General features: G+C 32.3%; 3 protein-coding genes across 3 annotated transcripts; 2 read left to right on the top strand and 1 right to left on the bottom strand.

The window, feature by feature from the left end:
• Positions 1 to 1,314: 1,314 nt before the first annotated feature.
• LOC133037291 (annexin D2-like) lies at positions 1,315 to 4,516 on the top strand. The gene is made up of 5 exons (XM_061114276.1): positions 1,315 to 1,691; positions 2,438 to 2,583; positions 3,189 to 3,407; positions 3,701 to 3,913; positions 4,013 to 4,516. The coding sequence occupies exons 1-5, from the start codon at positions 1,616 to 1,618 to the stop codon at positions 4,310 to 4,312; spliced, it is 954 nt and encodes a 317-aa protein (XP_060970259.1). The 5' UTR covers positions 1,315 to 1,615; the 3' UTR covers positions 4,313 to 4,516.
• A 2,067-nt stretch (positions 4,517 to 6,583) lies between these two features.
• LOC133037289 (annexin D2-like) lies at positions 6,584 to 9,031 on the top strand. Its single transcript, XM_061114274.1, has 5 exons — positions 6,584 to 6,793; positions 7,473 to 7,618; positions 7,747 to 7,965; positions 8,200 to 8,412; positions 8,544 to 9,031. The coding sequence occupies exons 1-5, from the start codon at positions 6,718 to 6,720 to the stop codon at positions 8,841 to 8,843; spliced, it is 954 nt and encodes a 317-aa protein (XP_060970257.1). The 5' UTR covers positions 6,584 to 6,717; the 3' UTR covers positions 8,844 to 9,031.
• A 227-nt stretch (positions 9,032 to 9,258) lies between these two features.
• LOC133037290 (uncharacterized) lies at positions 9,259 to 11,980 on the bottom strand. The gene is made up of 5 exons (XM_061114275.1): positions 11,572 to 11,980; positions 11,354 to 11,427; positions 10,347 to 10,473; positions 9,943 to 10,257; positions 9,259 to 9,805 (listed from the first exon to the last, which is right to left on the bottom strand). Exons 1-5 carry the CDS (start codon positions 11,701 to 11,703, stop codon positions 9,533 to 9,535), a joined length of 921 nt encoding a protein of 306 aa, XP_060970258.1. The 5' UTR covers positions 11,704 to 11,980; the 3' UTR covers positions 9,259 to 9,532.
• Positions 11,981 to 21,012: the final 9,032 nt, after the last annotated feature.

The following is a 21,012-nucleotide window of genomic DNA, read 5'->3' as shown; positions in this document are numbered from 1 at the left end:
GCTCATTGTTATTCTTATACTTTGATGTTTCAATGCAATTTTCTTAACATTCTTTTTGGATATTCAAAACCCACTATAAAATTGCATCAATAATAATAATCATTTTTAATGATTCTTTAGTTGTATTCACATAAATACAATCATTTTTTTTTGACAAATATAAAACATTTACTTCAGGAAATGTTTGTCAAAATCTATATCGATATTAGATTACTTTTTATTGTCCTCAAAGAATACAAGAACATATATATAAATATGTATTCATCTCTTTCATTATATATCCATCAACTATATAATGAATATTACGTTTGCATAATCTTCAGGATATATGCAAGATTTTCTTGAGGACGCATAATCATCAAGGTATATGCAATATTTTATCGAGGATGTATAATCTTCAGGATATATACAATTTTTTTATCGATGATGCATAATCTTCAGGATATATGCAATATTTTATCGATAATACATAATTTTTTGGATATATGTATAATTTATATAGATTTTCTCTATCATATCATAGACACACATATATTGTAAATATTATGAATGATAATGACATAATATATATATGAAATTAATAATAAATATATAAAAACATATACATACATATATAATATATAGATATATAAATAAAAATAAAATAAAAAAAAAAGATCATTGAAATTGTTTCAGTCAGATGAGTATATATATAAATATATATTTAGTGTATCGTGACTGTGAAACAATTCAAGAACTTTAACAAAATACTTACATTGGATCTTAGGCATAGACTCATGCTTGAAGCTTGGGCAGAGACTCATGCTTGAAGCTTGGGCAGAGACTCGTGCTGATAACGTGTTATAAAATAATATAAAATAATATAAAGTAGATGAGAAGAAAGAAGAAGAAGATGAAGAGAGAAAGAGAAAGTGAATGAGAATTTCTGAGTTGTTTATTCAAATGGGGTGAACCCCTATTTATACAAATACAAGAGTGAGATATTAAGAAACTAAGAAAAAGGAAAACTAAGAAAAAGATGAATGTTGATTACAATTAATGGTAATAAATAAAAGATTTGGACATCCACATAATTAATAATATTTATAACAATTTATACTTTTACTTAATATTTATATATTGTTCCTTCATCGATTTAATAAAAAATAATTCATCCTTCGAAAGTAAGATAAAGCTAGCCTGTATGCTTTTCACTAAGTAAATTCTAGAATATTCAGAAAATATAAAAAATAAAATAATTTCAGAGTGTTCTCGATCTTATGATGAACGCGGCAAATTGTACATGAAAGCATGAGCTGTCATACTCTGCCACGTGGCATACGAATTGTCGTTGTTCGTGTCAAGCATAGAATGTACTCTGTTTGAGATCCAAATACACAATCATTACTTTAGCAAGAAAACAAAGAAGAAGGAAATAATTAAAAAATATATAATATATGAAATTGTAATTAAACAATTACCGTATTTTAAGATCTTATTTTGGTAATAAAACTGTATTAGTTTGGCTATTAAAGGCCAAATCTTCACACAATTTTTTCATTCCATTACTTCAAATATAAGGGAGAGAAAGAAAGACTCTAAATTACAGTAGAGAGAGAAAAAGGAAGAGGTGACAATGGCGACTCTTACTGTACCATCTGTGGTTCCTTCTCCTGTTGAGGACGCTGAGCAACTCCGCAAAGCTTTTGAAGGTCTTTAATTTACTTTACATTTGTTATTGCAGTTTTATATTTTGTCATTTTGAGATTTGGTGATTTTGGTTTTGATCTTGATCGTATTTTTTGGATCGTACGTTGATTCATACTCTCTACTCCTTTTGATCGTTTAATTGTTAAGTTTGCGAGTTTTTCTTAGGTTCTGGCTTTCTGAATCTTGTTCTGTTGATATTCGTATAATGTGTGTGATGATCGGATCCGTTTCTAGCTGACTTTAACGTATCTGCTTTATATCAGAAAAAAGAACAGATCGTTCATTTTTTCTTTTTTAGAAAAGTACACAATCAATCGAAGTAATGGATCGTTGTGGATTATAAGAAAGAGACTGTTTTTTTTTTTCGTTAATTCATTTCCAGATTCAAAGAACAAAACCATTTTAATAATGCACTTTAACATTTTTAGCGATCGTACAATGGTTTGTGTTGCTACTGTTGCTTGATTTCGATTTAGTTTTAAGTTCACTTTGCTAACCATATCACCAAAAGATTTGAACGCATTTGGGCTATAGATTGACAATTTTTTTAATAGCTCAACATTAATTTTTTCACTTTAGCTATGCTAGAATGGATGTTGAAAGTTGAAAGTGATTTTGTAAGATAGATTATGAGTATGAGCAATCTATTTTTCCATTTCAGAAATTTGATCAAAAGGATCTGTCGGTAGGCTGATTCCAGAGAAAATTTAGTAGACCTTGAATAACCTTTTTAGTGGGCGTTTTACAGGATGGGGGACAAACGAGGGTCAAATCATATCCATATTGGCTCACAGGAATGCTCATCAACGCACACAGATTAGGAAGGCATATGCAGATGCTCATGGTGAAGACCTTCTGAAAGCACTAGACAAAGAGCTTTCAAGTGACTTCGAGGTCAGTTTTTGATGAGTGCATAGGTGGAACTACCCCTAATTTTTTTGGAATTTTTTTCGTACATAATTGATATAAACTAAATTAAGTTAGTTATTAAAAAAAAGTTGATATTTCTTATACTAAGAAGTACATTATGAAATAGAAAAGAAAAAAAAATAACTTATCTATGTGATATTTTATATAGGCTATGTAGTGATATTTTATTTTATTTTTTATATTAGGGTAATGATTATATCGGCACATACAAACTTGACACACCTACTATGTGAGAAGTAATTTTAAATTATTTTAGTTAAGATGAGTCCTTAATAGTGACTTGTCACTTAATTCTGTGTTATTTTTTTGTGGTTTATGTGTACATGATGTTTTTGCTGTTTTTCTCAAATGTATACCTATTTTTATTTTAAATACTAAATGATAGTTTTATAAAGAAAATATATATATAAAAAAATCGCTCTGCCGCTCGTCCTATCCTTGCCTGGTTCTCCCATTGAGTGTGTATGTAGATATACATATTTTAATCAGAATAATATTTTCACTTATGAGTGAGTATTCTTTAACTGGAAGGGTATTTTGATTTTTATCTTATTTTATTTTTTTATTAGAGGGCTTTACTGCTATGGACAATGGAACCTGCTGAACGTGATGCGTATTTGGCCTATGAATCCACAAAAAGGTTCACCTCTAACCAATGGGTTCTGGTCGAAATTGCCACTACTAGGACTACTCATGAACTTTTTCTCGTGAGGAAGGCATATCATGATCGTTACAAGAGATCCATTGAAGAGGATGTCGCTCATCATACACATGGAGACATCCGAAAGGTACAGTCCTTAAGACTAATTTTGAAATTTATTTATTGGTATCATCAAAATATCCATAAATTTGATATGTACTGAGAGATGATGAAATCGAATTGAGCATACAGAGGTACTTGAAGATACTCAAGTGGAATTTCTCAAATAAAGTGTGAATTCTCCAGCCAATTCAATTAAACGTGTTGGCTATAAAATTTGCTGGGGAAATTTTCAAGTGTGCCACTTTGATAAATTTATATTTAAAAACGTTTATCTTCATCAATTATTTGTATTTGATTTATTATATTTTTGGAGTACAGCTTCTTCTGCCTCTCGTGAGTTCATTGAGATATGAGGGAGATGAGGTGAACACAACACTGGCGAAGGCAGAGGCTAAGATTCTCCGTGAAAAGGTCACAGATAAGGCCTGTAATGACGATGATTTCATCAGGATTCTCTGTACCAGGAGTAAAGCACAGCTCAATGCAACTCTCAACCACTACAACAATTCATATGGAAACTCCATCAACAAGGTATGACAGATTTTTCAGTTCTCACATTGGTCATTTATAGGGGCATATGTATTAGTTTTATATTTTAACTTACTAATAATTGAACACATGCATTTGCAGGATTTGAAGGCTGATGGTTCAAAAGATGAATTCCTCAAATTACTTAGAGCAGTAATTACTTGCTTGACCATCCCTGAGAAGTACTTTGAGAAGGTTCTGCGGCAAGCCATCAATAAGGTTGGGACAGACGAATGGGCCCTTACTAGGGTTATCACTACCAGAGCAGAGGTTGATCTGTGTCGCATCAAAGAGGAATACCACCGAAGGAACAGCGTTCCATTGGCAACTGCAATTGCCAAAGACACCGGTGGAGACTATGAGAAGCTTCTTATTGAGCTCACTGGACACGGCAATGCTTAAAACCCATTTTCTATATGAGCTCTAGACTCTAGTAGAGTGAGTTATGAGTGAGTGCAGATTGCATGCGTTTTCCTGCCCTGTTGGTTTGATTTGATTATAAGTTTCTTCCTATCGTTTCCTTTTCCATAATTATCTGTCTTGTGATGAGATTGTGGACCTTTTGTTTAATAATGGCAGTTCTATTTAAGTTAATAGTTTGAGAAATTATGGTATATCCTTGACTATTTGACGTGATGATATTTTACTTGGCAAAACGAATTACTCCTCATAAGACAAACAGTAAACGATCTTTGCTATTTGATTGTTATTAAACCGCTATATCAATGTGGGGGTGGGATATACAGAGTGAATGCTTTGGTAGAATTTATTTTGGATTGAATTCAAAAGCTTTTATGATAACTTCAACCTAAAAAAACAGACTTTTGTTTGAGAGTAGATTGAACAAACAAGCTTAGGTGTGGCTACTACATGTTATAAGTTTTTGAGGACAGTAAATTGAACAAACAAGCTCATTTGAGGTGATGTGCCTTGGTCATTATGAGTAATGTAAAACACAATACAGATACAGAGTGCAAACTTTAATAAAATAACCAACAAAGTATATCATATATGGTACCCGTATACATTCTTTGCAAAAAAAAAATAAATAAATAAATACACCGTGTATACATCAGCCATGTGGGTTCTATTTTCCTAAGAAACTAGTTTTGGAAAGTAAAAGGTCAACAGGTCACGTTTTGCTAAAGTTATTTGAAATGCTACGAGTAATATACAATTAAGTAGGGGTGTTCATAAAATATTCGATCCAATCCAATCCGTACGATTCAATTTGTAAAGTGCGGATATCCGCACTTGTGCGATTGGATTGGATTAGAAAATTTAAAATCCGTACTTGTGCGGATTGGATGTTGATTGGCATGTAAAAGTAACCGATCCAATCCAATCAACACATATTTATAACAAAATTAAAAAATTATATATACAAATAACATTTTAATGTAAAGAAAATAGTAATTTAAAAGTCTAATACATATAATACAATTATATTGCAAAACTTAACAGATAAAATGTATATTCTATTCTTATATATTTTTTTTAACATATAATTTAAAATAAAATTAAATATTTTTTATATATACAATTTTTTTTTTCTTCCTTTGAATTTGTTATTTGTTATTTTATTTATGTAATGTGTTGTTGGAGACATAAAATAACTATAATTTATTTTATTTTGTTGCTAGTTATGTGGAAAAAAAATATTTTTTTCATAAATAATAAATAATTTAATATTAAAAAGTAATCAATCCAAACTAACCGATCCAATTCGCACTTTTGCAGATTGGATTAGATTGGATTGGATTTGAGCTATTGAGCGGATTGCATTAGATCCAAAAAATGAAATCTACACTTAGTGCGAATTGGATGTTGTTTGACCAAAAAAGTGCGGATTGAATCGGATGAACAGCCCTATAATTAAGCCTAATTTGTAGTCAAACTCTCTAAAAGTTTACAATCTAATTCCTATACTAAAAAAATTAGTAGAAACTACATGAAATATAGTGTTTTTTTTTCATTGTTTACTTTTTTATAGTATAATAAAATAATGTATATGATTTATTTTATTTTATTTATTTTTTTGTGGGTTTTTTAAATGCTATATTTTTGTTAATAAAATATATTTGAGATAATTATCATAAGATACTTTTTTTTTTGTCAAAAAAATACATTTTTACATTTAAAGAATTTTTTTTTTATTATTTTTACAATTTTCCATAAAAACAATACAAAAACAACAAGAAAAATTACATTTTACATTATTGCATTAAAGTGAAATTGTGTGAAGACTCCACACTAATTTGGTTTTACATTATTGCATTAAAGTGAAATTGTCCACACTAATTTGGTGAAATAATATACCATTGGAGATGCTTAATACAAAATTAGATGAGAAGTTGATATTAATTCGCATATTGCAACAAAGTTGATGTCTTATTATTTTTTTAATTACTTTATAGCTATTATATTATTATTTTAGAATTGTTTTGTCTAGATATTCTATACTTGCTTTTTAGTTTAATTGAAACACATTATTTTTCTAATTTTAAAATTTTATGACACAATTTTTGAAAGTTTAATTTTATAGAATATATATATAAAAAAAATTGACACTAAAAGTATATATAAAAAAAATAGGTATTTTTGTAAAAAAAAAAAGTGGTCCATAGGTTATTTCATTAAATCATAGGTTACATTTTCATATATAATTTATGGTATATTCCCTTAGAACTCTCTCTATATAAATAAGCTTAGCTAAAGGTGACTACACCTCGGACATAAGACAGAACAAAGAAGAGACCGTAAATTAAGTAGAGAGAGAGGAAGAGAGTGAGTGAAAAGAGGTGACAATGGCGACTCTTACTGTACCATCTGTGGTTCCTTCTCCTGTTGAGGACGCTGAGCAACTCCGCAAAGCTTTTGAAGGTCTTTAATTTACTTTACACTGTTATTGCCGTTTTATATTTTGTCATTTTGAGATTTGATTTTGATTTTGATTTTGATCTTCATCTTCGTTTATGGATCGTACGTTAATTCATACACTGTACTCCTTTTGAATTCTTAATTGTTAAGTTTATGAGTTTTGCTTATTTTTGGTTTTCTGAATCTGATTTTGTTGAAATTTGTATACTGTGTGTGATGATCGGATCCGTTTCTTGTTGACTTTACAACGCGCGCGTGTGTGTGTGTTTGTGTTTTCCTTTGTAAAGTACATAAGCGATCGCAGTAATACATCTGTGTGGGGGTATAAGAAAGAGAATTATTGATTATTGTAACTTAGTCAATCTGAGTTTCATTACCACATTCAAAGCATAATGCACAATAATTTTCTTAGCAATAGAACAAAGGTTTATGTTGCTACTTTCTCTTGATTTTGATTCGGTCTTGAGCTCACTTCGCAAATTATTTGATAACGCATTTGGAATAAGCCATCATCGACATTTCTTTGATAGCTCCTAAGAATAAATTGTTGAAACGGATTCTGTAAGATAATATAGTCTAATTTCCCATTCCAGAAATTTAATCAAAGGGATTTAAGAGTAGATTGATTCCTAATATTTTGGTTGACCTTGAATAACCTTTTTTCCATTTGGGTGTCTTACAGGATGGGGGACAAATGAGGGTTTAATCATATCCATATTGGCTCACAGGAATGCTCATCAACGCACACAGATTAGGCAGGCTTATGCAGATGCTTATGGCAAAGACCTTTTGAAAGCACTAGACAGTGAGATTTCAGGTGACTTCCAGGTCAGTTTTTGATGTTCGTGTGTATAAGATTACATATATACTTTACTAAGATACACAGAACATTTCGAGATGCGAGTGAGTATGCTATATAACTGAAAGGATATTGATTGTTTTCTAATGTTTCTCAGAGGGCTTTACTTCTATGGACAATGGAACCTGCTGAGCGTGATGCATATTTGGCCTATGAATCCACAAAGAGGTTCACCTCTAACCAATGGGTTCTTGTCGAAATTGCCACTACTAGATCTACTCATGAACTGATTCTTGTAAGGAAGGCATATAATGATCGTTACAAGAGATGCATTGAAGAGGATGTTGCTCATCATACACATGGAGACATCCGAAAGGTACAACCCTTTGGCATAAACCTCCAAAGTCAGAAATAAGCTGTGATTGTGCTTTGTGTCTCAGTAATTGTGTACTATATATTTATGGCGACATCAAAACATGCACAACTTTGATGTGTATATTGATAGTAATGCCGATTTCATATTTAGCTTACAGAGGCATGAGAAGATGCTTTCTCTACCTTTGTTTTCATCAATTACTTGTATTTGATATCATTATTGTTTGAAATACAGCTTCTGTTGCCTCTCGTGAGTACATTGCGATATGAGGGAGATGAGGTGAACACAACATTGGCAAAGGCAGAGGCTAAGATACTCCGTGAAAAGGTCACGGATAAGGCCTGTAATGACGATGATTTCATCAGGATTCTCTGTACTAGGAGCAAGGCACAGCTGAATGCAACCCTCAATCACTACAACAATTCTTATGGAAACTCCATCAGCAAGGTATGAGAGATTTTCAGCTGTTACAAGAATCATTTATATAGATTAATTATACAGTCTGAGTTTCAGCAACCAGAACCAATCTGAATTACTATTTAAACTTCGAACTAATACCAAAACGCATCCATTTGCAGGATTTGAAGGCTGATGGTTCGAAAGATGAATACCTCAAATTACTGAGAGCAGTAATTACTTGCTTGACCACCCCTGAGAAGTACTTTGAGAAGGTTCTGCGCCAAGCCATCAACAAGGTTGGGACAGACGAATGGGCCCTTACTAGGGTTATCACTACCAGAGCTGAGGTTGATCTGTGTCGTATCAAAGAGGAATACCATCGAAGGAACAGCGTTCCATTGGCAACTGCAATTGCCAAAGACACTTCTGGAGACTATGAGAAACTTCTTATTGAGCTCACTGGTCATGGCAATGCTTAAAACTCATTGTCAGGATCTAGATTCTAGTAGAGACTAGTTGTGAGGGCGTGCAGACTGCATGCGTTTTGCTGCCATGTTGCTTTTATCACAAGTGTCTTGTTTGTCATAGTTATCTGCCTTGTGATGGGTTTGTGGACCTTTTGTTATTTAATAATTGGCAGTTTGAGCTAAGTTAATTGTTTGTGAAATCAGTATGGTCTTGCGTTTTGAACATGATTTTTTCTTACTTCGAAATCTTTGAGCAAAATAACAATAAACAATCTAGTCATTTGATCCACTAAAAAGTTTGAAAATCTAAAAAAGCCAGCCAAAATGGATTACGCCACATTTGATCTATCTAGGACAAATTGAACGATCTTTACTAAATCAATGCTTAGTGCTTTCACGATAACTATAACCTAAAAAGTCAGATGTGTAAATTTAAATGTAAATAACAATTTTATTCATACTCAATCCTGGATAAAGGGTAAACGAACTTGAAATAACAGCATCAAAACACACCGTCACAAAACGCAAACCCCAAATTCCCAATTATCCTAAAGTGCACACAGTTTAATCTACATACCATGCCAAGTTTCTAAGATTATCACTACTCACTCACATGTCACAACTCCTAGAGATGGAATGCTGATCATGATCAAGCTCAAGCATAGATTCTAATGTATCACAGCATGTTAGCAATTAGAGAGTCAAACCAAGGAAATGCTGCTATCACCACCTGGGGCTTGGCGAACACCACCTAGATAATCTCTAGATGATGCCTTTCCATCAGAGAAAATGTTGCTGCCGCTCATTTCCCTGAGCTTGGCCACGCTCAGTGGCTTCTCAGCTGATCCCGGAGGAACATCTCCCTTAAATATGTTGTTTCCTTTCAACTCAGCAAACTTCTGTCCGTGTATTTTCTTCGTAGTCTTGACAACAGGTTCTTCACTGAACAGGATATTGCTCTGACCCCCAGCAGGCTAGGTCGATGAAAAGTGAAATGACTTCAGTTTATGATATTATATTTATGACAGAAAACTAGGAGACTAAATTAGAAGGAACATAACTTTAAGTCCAGATATTAGAAGAATTGGAGAAACTATATTCCCAAACTCACATTTGAAACTTTGACCGATGTTCGTAAATTTCTAGGTGCAGGTTCTCCCATGTCTTTACTAGCTCTTGATTCAGGGGTACGAGCAGATACCACTGAACGAGGCACTATTTCCGGGGGAGGGCCAAAGATGTCGTGTCCAGTAAGCTCCTTGTTCTTAGCACTTGATACCTGCTTTTTAACCTTCGAATCAGCATCACTTAGGAAGGTTCCACTTAGTTCACGTTGCTTGGCAACCTCTGGGATAGAGCTTGGCTTCTTGGGGGAGATTCTCCCATCAGCACTGAATGATATTTGACTCATTTTGTTCACAGTTTGCTGAAAATGCAATTATTAACAGATTACACAACCACCATGACAATGATAAGGGATTTTTTTAAAGAAATTCAGAAACCTCATCCAAATACCTGATACACTCGCAGCCCTGTTTTCGAACCAGATTTGGAAGCATCAGATTGAGGGGTACCATCACCATTGTCAGTGAATATACCACTTCCATTCATCTCTTTCATTTTATACCCTGAACAAGGCTTCCTGAAAGTAGCACAAGTAAAGTGAAAATTTAAAAAAAAAAAAAAAATCTGCACATACTTTCGAAGCATTCATTCCTGAGGCACATTAAAAAGTTTCATCCCCAAAATATTTTCACTGTTTTTTACTCATCAAAATTTTTTGTAATAGCTCATTATAGAATGTTCAAGGCATCCAAATTCGGCAACTTTTAGTTGTCATTATTTTCTCACTCACTAACAGTTTAATGTAATTTCCTATTACCGAACTGGACATAAAAACATACATTTGAATTATTTAGTAGAAAATTTACTAACAAGCTGATAAAAACACAGCAAAAAAAAAAAGAAAAAAAAAAGTTAATGAAAACAATGCCACTCTCTGGATCAAAGATTGGGAAATATCAAGGCTTAATTAATGAAAAAAAAAATCATCATAATCAAAATCGTTCTCCTCGTTGCTTTTAACATCAAGCTAAAATCCTTTTAAAAAAATGTTAGCATGGTTTCTAAGATACTACCATAAATTTACAAGCAATGCTCACCAAATTATCAATTCAACTGCCCCCATTTCGTGGGTATAATACAAAGGCCACAAATTTCACTTAAACTTAAGAATTTGAAATTAAGAGGTTTTTATTTCGTGGGTATTTCAGAGCTGAAATTTCTCTGAGCTCAAAATCAAATAAAGCAATCCCAGTTGTGGGTTCTATTACTTCATCTTCATACATATCTCCTTCACTTCTCATAGCCCCAAATAAAAACACATACATTAGTAGATCTAATTCAATAGAAGCCATTTACAAATAAATACCAGTCAATAAATAAATAAGGCATTTTATCATTAAAATATAATAAATTAAAAAAACACATAGCAGAAATGTTCAAAATATCGCAGATCTTACTTTTTCAAGAGACTCTGAGCTTCATCGTCCGTCACCTGACCCCCATGCAACACTTTTTTCATTCCATCGGACGGCTGGTAACGAAAACAATCAAATTTCAAACCCAAAAGATAAATTAATAAAAAGAAATAAATGAATGGAGAAGAAGAAAACGAAGCTAAACTGGAGCTGAAAGAGAAATGAATCGATGATGAGAGAGAGAGGTAATAAAGGAATACCTGATGAGAGCGAGGAGCAGAGGTAGGTGGGGCGGTGGAGGCAGAGGAAGGAGAGGCCTCTGTCCAGGTGAGAAGATCGGAAGTTGAAGAGTTAGGCTTCCTGACCGTGGACACAGGTGTAGTTTTCTCCATTATCTATCTTTTTCTTCTTCTTCTTCTTGGTGTGTCTCGCTGCGCTGACTGTTTTACAGTCTTGAGTTTTGTGTTTCAGTGTGTGAGAGTTCGGTAATTTGAAGAGACTTTTTTTTATATTTATTTAAATTTTAAAATTTAAAAGAAAATTTTGAATGAAGAGAGAGTAAACAGTAAATAGCAAATTGAGCTTTAGAATGAAAGATGTTGGATTGCGCTAGGCAAGCCACTTAAAAGCTCACATGCCTACACAATACACATAACTTCCACCACTCGCTAGCTACTTTCTTCTTTAAAAAAAGTTATTATTAAATGGGATAATTATGTCAAAATTTTATTATATTTTTTTTTTTTTGAAAGGATATTGTAGTTTTATTTGTTGCAGTTTTTTTGTGTCAAAAATATTTAAGCTGTGAATTTTGTTACAATTTGTTTAATTTGTTGCAGTTTCTTGGTGTCAAAAATATTTAAGCTGTGAATTTTGTTATAATTAATTACTTATGGCTCGTTTGTAACATCGTATTAGGTTCTATTGTATTGTATTACATTGAATTAGATTATATATTATATTTTTATATAATATTATATTAAACTTTAATTTATACTAAAATATTATATATTTAAGTGTCCATAAGAGTTAATACCATATATAATTTTACATAAAAATATTACATAAAATACAATACGATCTAATATGGCGTTCTAAACGAACCTAAGTAATTTATTTGTTTGCAATTAAATACTTAAATAAAAAAAAAAATTAAATTCCTTTCAGAAAAAATAAAAATAAAACAAATTTAAATTAAAATAAAAAATAATTTACAGTATAACTTTCAGTTACAATTTACTACATGAGTAAAACATCTGAGAGGAAAAATATCTTCTGGTACTACTGACGGAGCCACTCACACACATAAGGATTATAGTCTTCCCAAAAAGAATTTTTTACACAATGTTACATATGAAATATAGTAAAAAAATTATTATGTATAGTTATTTTATATTGACCCCTTAAATAATTTTTCTTGCAGTTTGCGCCCAAACTTTAACTTTTTCCCTCACCCGTGCGTGTTACACTTTTGTTGTATCTGTACATACCTTAATGTTTACTGTCAAATATCACATTATAATTGGACCACAATATTTTAAAAATAACTCTAATTACCACCTCACCTAAATATTGAATATGTTTGCATTATATACAAAAATGAGAAAAATAAATTATAGAGATATGATTTTGTCCCGTTATTGTACTTTTACGGATTGTAATCCGTGATGTACGGCAGCCGTCAGATGAGGGAGTTATTTGATCTGACGGCTGAGATTGATCTAGGGGTAATTAGGGTTAAAAAGTAGAAACGTACCCTGACACTCATTTAATGTACCCTGAGACCCATTTAATGTACCACGGAATACATTCCGTGAAAGTACATCACGGGACAAAATCATATCCCATAAATTATAATATCATATTATATCAAATTATAAATAATTAATGGGGTTTAAAAAAAAATAATACTTAATGAAATAAATCTTATATTATTGATGTGTTTGGTAACACTTTTTAATTAGTTTTTTTTTTTAATTCAATAAGTGAAAATATTTTCTAAAAATATATTCTATTAAATTTTTATTTTTCAATTTTTTAATTGAGAATTAAAATTTTGAAATAAAAAAACACTTAATTTTTTTAAACATTTTTTTTGTTAATCAGTATTTGGATTCCAGCCCCAACCTAGACTTTGAGACCCCGACCCGCATCCCCTACACCTGGCCCTAGCCCTAGACCCGGACCCAAACCCAAACCCGGACCCAGACCGAACTTGAACTCGAACCCGAACCCAGAACCCAGAACCTAACCGAATCCAAACTCAGACCTTAGCCCCAAACCCGAACCCTTGTTGGAAATATTTTACCAGGATCTAAATTTACTAACAAGTATGTTGATTAACATCCTAAATATGAATATCTCTAAAAAATTGAAATTAAACACATAAAGGTTTAAGAAAACCTTACATTGGTTGCAGCAGAATATAAGGACTCCTTCCGTTCAAGATCTCTAGCCCTTGTTTCCTTTCTGTCGCAGAGCATTATCAAGATCTGAACCTGGATCTCTTTCTCTCCTTCGGGTTCGGTTACCACCGTCTTACTCACTATGATTAAGTACTTGACTTGCTATGTGTGGGCATGGTACTCTTTCACTAAGGGTTCGAATGGTGAAGAACAATGAAGAAGGCTGAAATCACTATAGAGGAACTCTCTCATCTAGGTTGAAGGCAATAGTTAAATTGTCAAAAGTGGATGAGTGAGAGCATCATGTTCCTTTTATAGTGTTTCAACTAGGGCTTAGGGTTGAATTACATGGATTAAAATAAATAAAATATTGGGCAAAAATCAACACTAGGGTCGGCCTCTAATAGGACCAATGTCTAGTTACAATTTTGCCACTTTTTTTCAACCACTTATTCCTCTTTCAATAATACCATACTTTCCAATTCAATCTTATAAATGCCAAAATTATTTATTTAATAATTATAATTAATTATCAAATAAAATTGTCATTTATATTAATTATTAATTAGATGCAAAGTCTCTTAATTAATAAATTGACCCCAAAACCTCTTTTCTTCACAATTAAACCCTTGCTTAGTGAAAATTCATAAATAAGACATAGTCTAATTTTAGAATTATAATTGATTAATTAAAATCAATTGACTGAGTCTGCAAGTAGTATTATCTCAACTAGTGAGGGGAACATGGGTCTATATAACTGAGCTTTCAATAAGTAGATCTAGAATTTATCAAGTAAATTCTCTAACTTATTAATTCTGCCTTGCGCCACTATAGATTTGAAATTGAATAGTGTTGGAAATTATTTTACAAGGATCTTAGATCTACTCACAAGTATGTTGATTAACACCCTAAATATGAACTTTCTAAAACGATGAAATAAACACATATAAAGTTTAGGAAACCTTACATTGGGTGCAGCGGAATAATATGACTCCTTCCGTTCAGATATCTAGCCCTTGATTCCTTTCTGTAGCAGAGCATTATCAATATCTGAACCTAGATCTCTTTCTCTGATTCTTTAGTGCTGAAACTCCTTCTTGCTGAAAGTCTTTCTTCACGATCTTCCTCACTATGGTTGAGGTATCACTTGCTGTGTGTGGGCACTACTCTAACACTAAGAATTTCGAAAGTTCAATGAAGAAGAAAGAGGAGAAGAGGTCGACCAAAGATAAGGAGAGAGAGAGGCTCAGTTTTTTCTGAATCAGAAGTGTAATTTTCCTGAAGCCTTCACTATCTATTTATAGCATTCCACTAGGGTTAGGTTTGAATTATTTGGCATTAAAATAATGAAAATATCAGTTTAAATTCCCTACAAAAGTGGTCGGCCCTATACAAGTGGATTTGGGCCTCACTTTTTGCAATTTTGCAGTTTTAACTTTTCTACATCTGATTTTCTCAAAAATGTCAATTTTCTAATTCAACCATTTAAATGCCAATTCTAACTATTTAATAACTATAAATAATTATTAAATAATATTGTCATTTATCATATTTATTAATTGAACCATACAAAGTATCATAATTAACAAATATGCCCCTATAAACTATTTCTTTACAATTTCGCCCTTACTTAGTGAAAATTTCACAAATAGACATAGTCTAATTTGAGAATTATAATTGATTAATCAAAACCAATTATATGAGTCTTACAAGCAATATTATCTCAACTAGTGCGGGGACCATGGGTCTATATAACCGAGCTTCCAATAAGCAGATCAAGAATTTATCACCTAAATTCACTGACTTATTAATTCTTCGTTGAATCCACGCATAGAACTTAGAATTGCACTCTCAGTATATAGAATGCTCTATATGTTCCACCATATAGACACATCATTAGTTATCCATTGTTATAATCCTAATTTGATCAATGATCCTCTATATGAATGATCTACACTGTAAAGGGATTAGATTACCATTACACCCTACAATGTATTTAATCCTTAAAACACTTAACCCCGTATAAATGATATTTCAGCTTATGTGAAATGAGATCTCCACCATTTATTTTCGTTTGGTCAAGCTCGAAGGAGATCATCCTTTACTTACTATTCGCCAGATAGAAGCTATAGACTCCATGTTTATGTTAGCGCTCCCACTCAATTGCACTACCGTGTTCCCAAAATGTACGTATCACCCTGACCTAAAAGTAGGCTTAACTAACAAATCAAAGAACACGAATAGCCTCTCGAGATCGAGCCTAATCATAACAGGATTAAGATCATTTGATCTAGAATCAACTAGGCGATATTGACTTGAATAGATATTACGGTAAGTTTAATAAATCTAAGTCAAAGTTCAATATCGGTCCCTTCCGATGCATACTCCATGCATCCAACCTGAGCTTTACTTTAACCAATGCTCTGGAAAGAACATAGCATTTCTCCAAATGCAAGTAAACTCTGTTGTAGATTATCATATCAGTAAAACCCTATGTCTGATAAATCTAGGAAACTTTATTCACATAGTCATGTTTACTTTCCAATGTGTTGACAGAACAATAAACAGGATCAAGTATGTGAAAAGGGTTTCAGATGAATTTATACATTATGTTCATATAATCATGAAGTAAATCATGTGAACCATGTAACATTAATATTATTTCTGATCTATATTAATAAGTAAATCTGATTATATTGAAATGAGTTTTATTTAGGGCATAAAACCCAACAAACTCCCACTTGCACTAATATAAAACAAAAACGTGTATTTCAAATAATCTCAACACCTTGATATACAAATCAAGTATAGTAGTAGTAAACTCATCGTAATAGGATCTGAAAGGTTGAATTAAACACAACCTTTTCTCCACCATTACTCTTCCTTAATCACAAAATCATTGATAATGTGAAATTCCTCTCTATATGTCTACTCTCTTGGGATACTGGATTCTATACCTTTGGCAACTACTACTTGGTTATTCAGAAAGTAACATTAGTAGTTAAGGCAATTTGGAATGGTGCCAAAGATGTATAGAACTTTCCTTAGACTGAATAAGTACCTTTCCTGCAACTTTAACATTCAGTCCCTTTCTGGTAGACCTAGAGACTTCAGATAGGTTTTTACACTTCTCCAAAATCACTATTCCACCCCAGAGTAATCACCATCTTATCAGAAAGATTTTCTAGCACAAAGGCAAATTTCGAAATCTGATGTGGTGTAGTCTAAGAGTTTTAAACACACCCTTATCGACTAACATATAGTTCATCTTCTTAATCTTAAGATTTACTTGATTGTCTTCCAATGGTCTTCTCCTGGATTAATCTGATACCTACTCATTACTCCCACTAAACAGCAGGTGTCTGGTCTAAGGCATACAAAAGCATATCTAAGACCTCTCACTGTTGATATAAGAAATTCTTTCATGGCTTTATCTTTTCTGGAATAGTTGAGACTTTTCCTTAGATAAATAAAATCTATGTCTAAGAAGTTGTGAAGCTTCTATAGATTGCCATTAGAAAGAAAATGCTTCAGCATCTTACTAAAGTAAGTTGCTTGCATTAGAGTAAGTAATTACCAGGTATACCACAAGCCATAGGTTTAGACAAACTCAAACCTATAATACTAGGAACAGGAAGTTTTGTTAAGTCCATTGAATAGACTTATTAACGATAATCTCCTTTTATGTCCTTGTAATAGAAAAATTTAGGTTATTCCATGTGAATGGATTATACCATAGTTCTATTGGCTTTTCTTCTTAGTTTCTTATCTTTGACAATCCATTACTTGTTTAAACTCACAATGAATTTTATTCACTAGTGTCTTCCAAGAAGGTGAGTTCCTAGAAACTCTCCCACTACGACAAGGTACCGTGAATTATGTCTAAGAAAACTAAATGGTATTAACCTCTTTGGTTGTGACAAGAAAACAGAGGCAGTGGGATCATCATATGGCATATAAGATGATAGAACACTTTTAGAATCAAGAAATTATATCTCCTTTATTTGCTACTTTATTTTCAGACTTAGTCATTTTCTTAGAAAAGTAGTATTTGTTTGAACAAACACTTTCTTATCTATTGACAATGGGATGGTCCACCCCTAATCACTTAGAATAGCTAACAAACCATGGTTAACAGTTCTAGCTTTTCTTAAGATTTTGATTAGGTCATCCATGAATCTAGTAATGATTTACATTAAGTATACAACCATTACATCATTCTGAAATTGTATTACTATAGAAGGATTTAGGCAACGACTAGTAACTAATCATCAATATGCAACTCGAAATTTCTAGGGAGGTAAGTTTGGATATAATTTAAAAATCAATTTAATGATCTTTGAACTGCATATCAACTAACTATTTCTCCACCCCTATCAGTTCGCAAGATCTTTAACCACTTACCTTAATGGTTTTCCATTGCTAGAAATTTAAGAATTTTTTTTTAAACATTTCAAATTTCTTTGCATAAGGTATAATCTAGAGTGATCGTTTTAAGAATACAACGAAAAACTCATATCCACCCCCGAATGTACATCCATCTGCGAATGAGATGAACTACTTTCAGTGAATATAGGCATATTATCTCTTTGCAGAGATTGATCTTGTCAAATCCACTATGAACAAGATACAAATGCCATAGATTAAAAAAAATGTGGTAGTGTCTTTTGATGACTTAGTTTAGTTACATCAAAGAATTCTTAGAATAGTGCAAGTGGATCCTGGTCACAGAATACCTAACTCATATTCCATACAGTTTGAATCCATTAATAGAAGATGGATATTAAACCCTTGTGAAGGTGTAACTGTATTGCATCCTAGAATTAGAAATATAAGAAAATTTCTGTTTGGAATCTAAAATCAAAGTCAAAGACTTAAATTTATACCAAATATAATGAGTAATTCTATCTTGGACCACCACTACTAATTTAATTCTAAATTTGATTTGCCCATACAAGTAGGAGATTTCTAAGATTGAGGATTTATATCAATTGGGAATAGAATTTCGGGATTATAATCATATGCGTCATTTAATTTCTTAAGAGAAAATATAAAATGACATGAAATGATTTATAGACCATTCATCCAATGATATGTTATTGAGCTTTTTGAAATGAATAAGCTTAGAGGAATTAGGATAATTTCGTTGATTAAATAAGAATCCAACGATGCTTCGATTAACGAAAGTCAAAGTAATCTTATTTATACAATCTTCTTGTTTCATATTGTAAAAATACTAGTCTAAGGTGTCTTCTATTGATGAACAGCTAGATGTCGCATATACAATATTTATCTTTCGAGATCTAACACTATTATGTATGTCTAATGGTGAAAATCCACTAGGGATTTATCTCATTAGATAAACAAACCAAGTTAGACCAACAATGAAGATTCGAAATTAAACTACAACTTAATAACAGAAAATAACATGGTTCAATATAAATTCATACACAATTCAGAAATTATTAAACATATAGCAAGTAGGAATGACAAGTGAAAATACTAAAACATACAATCCTAAATAATTTCCAAGGTTTTCAACAAACTGATATCAGTGTCCCGTTTAGGCGAGAGTCAAAGCTACCATCCATTGAATAGAGTTGTCAGCTCATCTAAAATGTTAAACATTTTAGCAACCTTTTCTTCGATCAAGATTGGAATTCAGCGTTGTCCCGTTTAGGCGAGAGTCAAGGCAATTCTATCTTATGAGCTTCCACCATTGTTTCGCAATTTGCAAGTCAAATATGGTCGCCACCATTAGGGTGATCCATACCATATAAAACACTTACAAACTACTTATCTTTCGAGATTAAACGGTGCGAAATTGCTAATGAACGTTCCTCCATTAGGGAGGATTACTCACTAAAACAAACGCGATGTAAAACCAACAATGGAGATCGAATATCTTAATAATAAAGCTCATTATTTAAAGAGAGTTGTATTTTCTTTGATTCTCTTTATTTAATCTATTTATTTTAAATATATATTTATTAATTAAAATTTCCAATTTAGAATGAAAAATTCTAAATATAAATTTTAATTTAATATTTATAAATTTTACTTAGATGGATATGAAAATAACATGAATTTCTTCCATCTTAGTAATAATTTCCAAGAAATATTTAGAAAAATATTTAATTTAAGTTGTTACAAAATTAATATAAATTAATTTACAACTCAAATTTAATTTTCTATAAATATATATTGCATTTCGAAAAATTGAAGTATTTAATAATACAATTTTCGAAATTGCTTGTTAAAATAAAAATATCATGGAGTTTGTGAAAGTAAAGAGTGTTTTGTCAGCAGGTCGACGTGTCTTTACCAATAAGGTTACCTTGGCTTTGTACCCCTATAGCTTAAGGTTTCCATTTAATCAAAGAGTTGATGAACAAAATGTTAAGAACTTTTTGGATAGGTCATAGAATTTTCTTGTTCAAGTATTAAGTACATCCCCTGCTATTACAGTCAGTAGTCCCGTGATTTGTAAAGAAAAATACCAGATAAGCTGTGTAATCCCACATCGCCTGGGGAAGGTTAAGTGTGATGATTCTATGACTGCATAGGTATAGAACTACACAGTTGAAGGGGGGCTTAAATAGATTGATTGGTACTACCTATATCAACAAGGTGCATCTTATTTTCTGGTAGCCCATCACGAAAGAACTCCACAATTAAGTGTGCTTGGCCTAGGATAATTTTAGGATGAGTGATCTCCTAGGAAGTTTTTCTAAAGAAGCGTGCCAGTGAGGAGAAGGTACACTGAAAACACTCGTGTTGGTTTGTAGGGTTAGTCATCATTCCAAGATGCAACCAAAGTATCGTACTTGTGTATAAGAGCTATCATTCTGTGGGTGTAAGAGCCTAATGAAGGCTTGAAGCAGGCACATTACAAATGGTATCAGAGCCTTGACCCAGTTAGAAGTATGGTCGACGAGGACATTTGACCACGTAAGGGTGGTGATTGTGACAATCAGTAGTCCTTTGATCCGTAAGAAAAAATACCGGATAAGCTGTGTAATCCCACATCGCCTAGGGAAGGTTAAGTGTGATGATTCTATTACTGTGTAGGTATAGAACTACACAGTTAAAAGGAGCTTAAATGGATTGATTGGTACTACCTATATCAATAAGGTACATCTTATTTTCTGGTAGCCCATCATGAAAGAACTCCACAGTTAAGTGTGCTTGGCCTAGGATAATTTTAAGATGGGTGACCTCCTAAGAAGTTTTTTTTAAGGAAGCATGCCAATGAGGAGAAAGTACACTGAAAACACTCGTGTTAGTTTGTAGGGT

The sequence above is a fragment of the Cannabis sativa genome, chromosome 4 (assembly GCF_029168945.1).
Source record: "Cannabis sativa cultivar Pink pepper isolate KNU-18-1 chromosome 4, ASM2916894v1, whole genome shotgun sequence".
NCBI classification, from domain to species: domain Eukaryota; kingdom Viridiplantae; phylum Streptophyta; class Magnoliopsida; order Rosales; family Cannabaceae; genus Cannabis; species Cannabis sativa.
The sequence above is the reverse complement of the archived record's forward strand: the minus strand, read 5'-3'. Positions and strand labels throughout refer to the sequence as shown.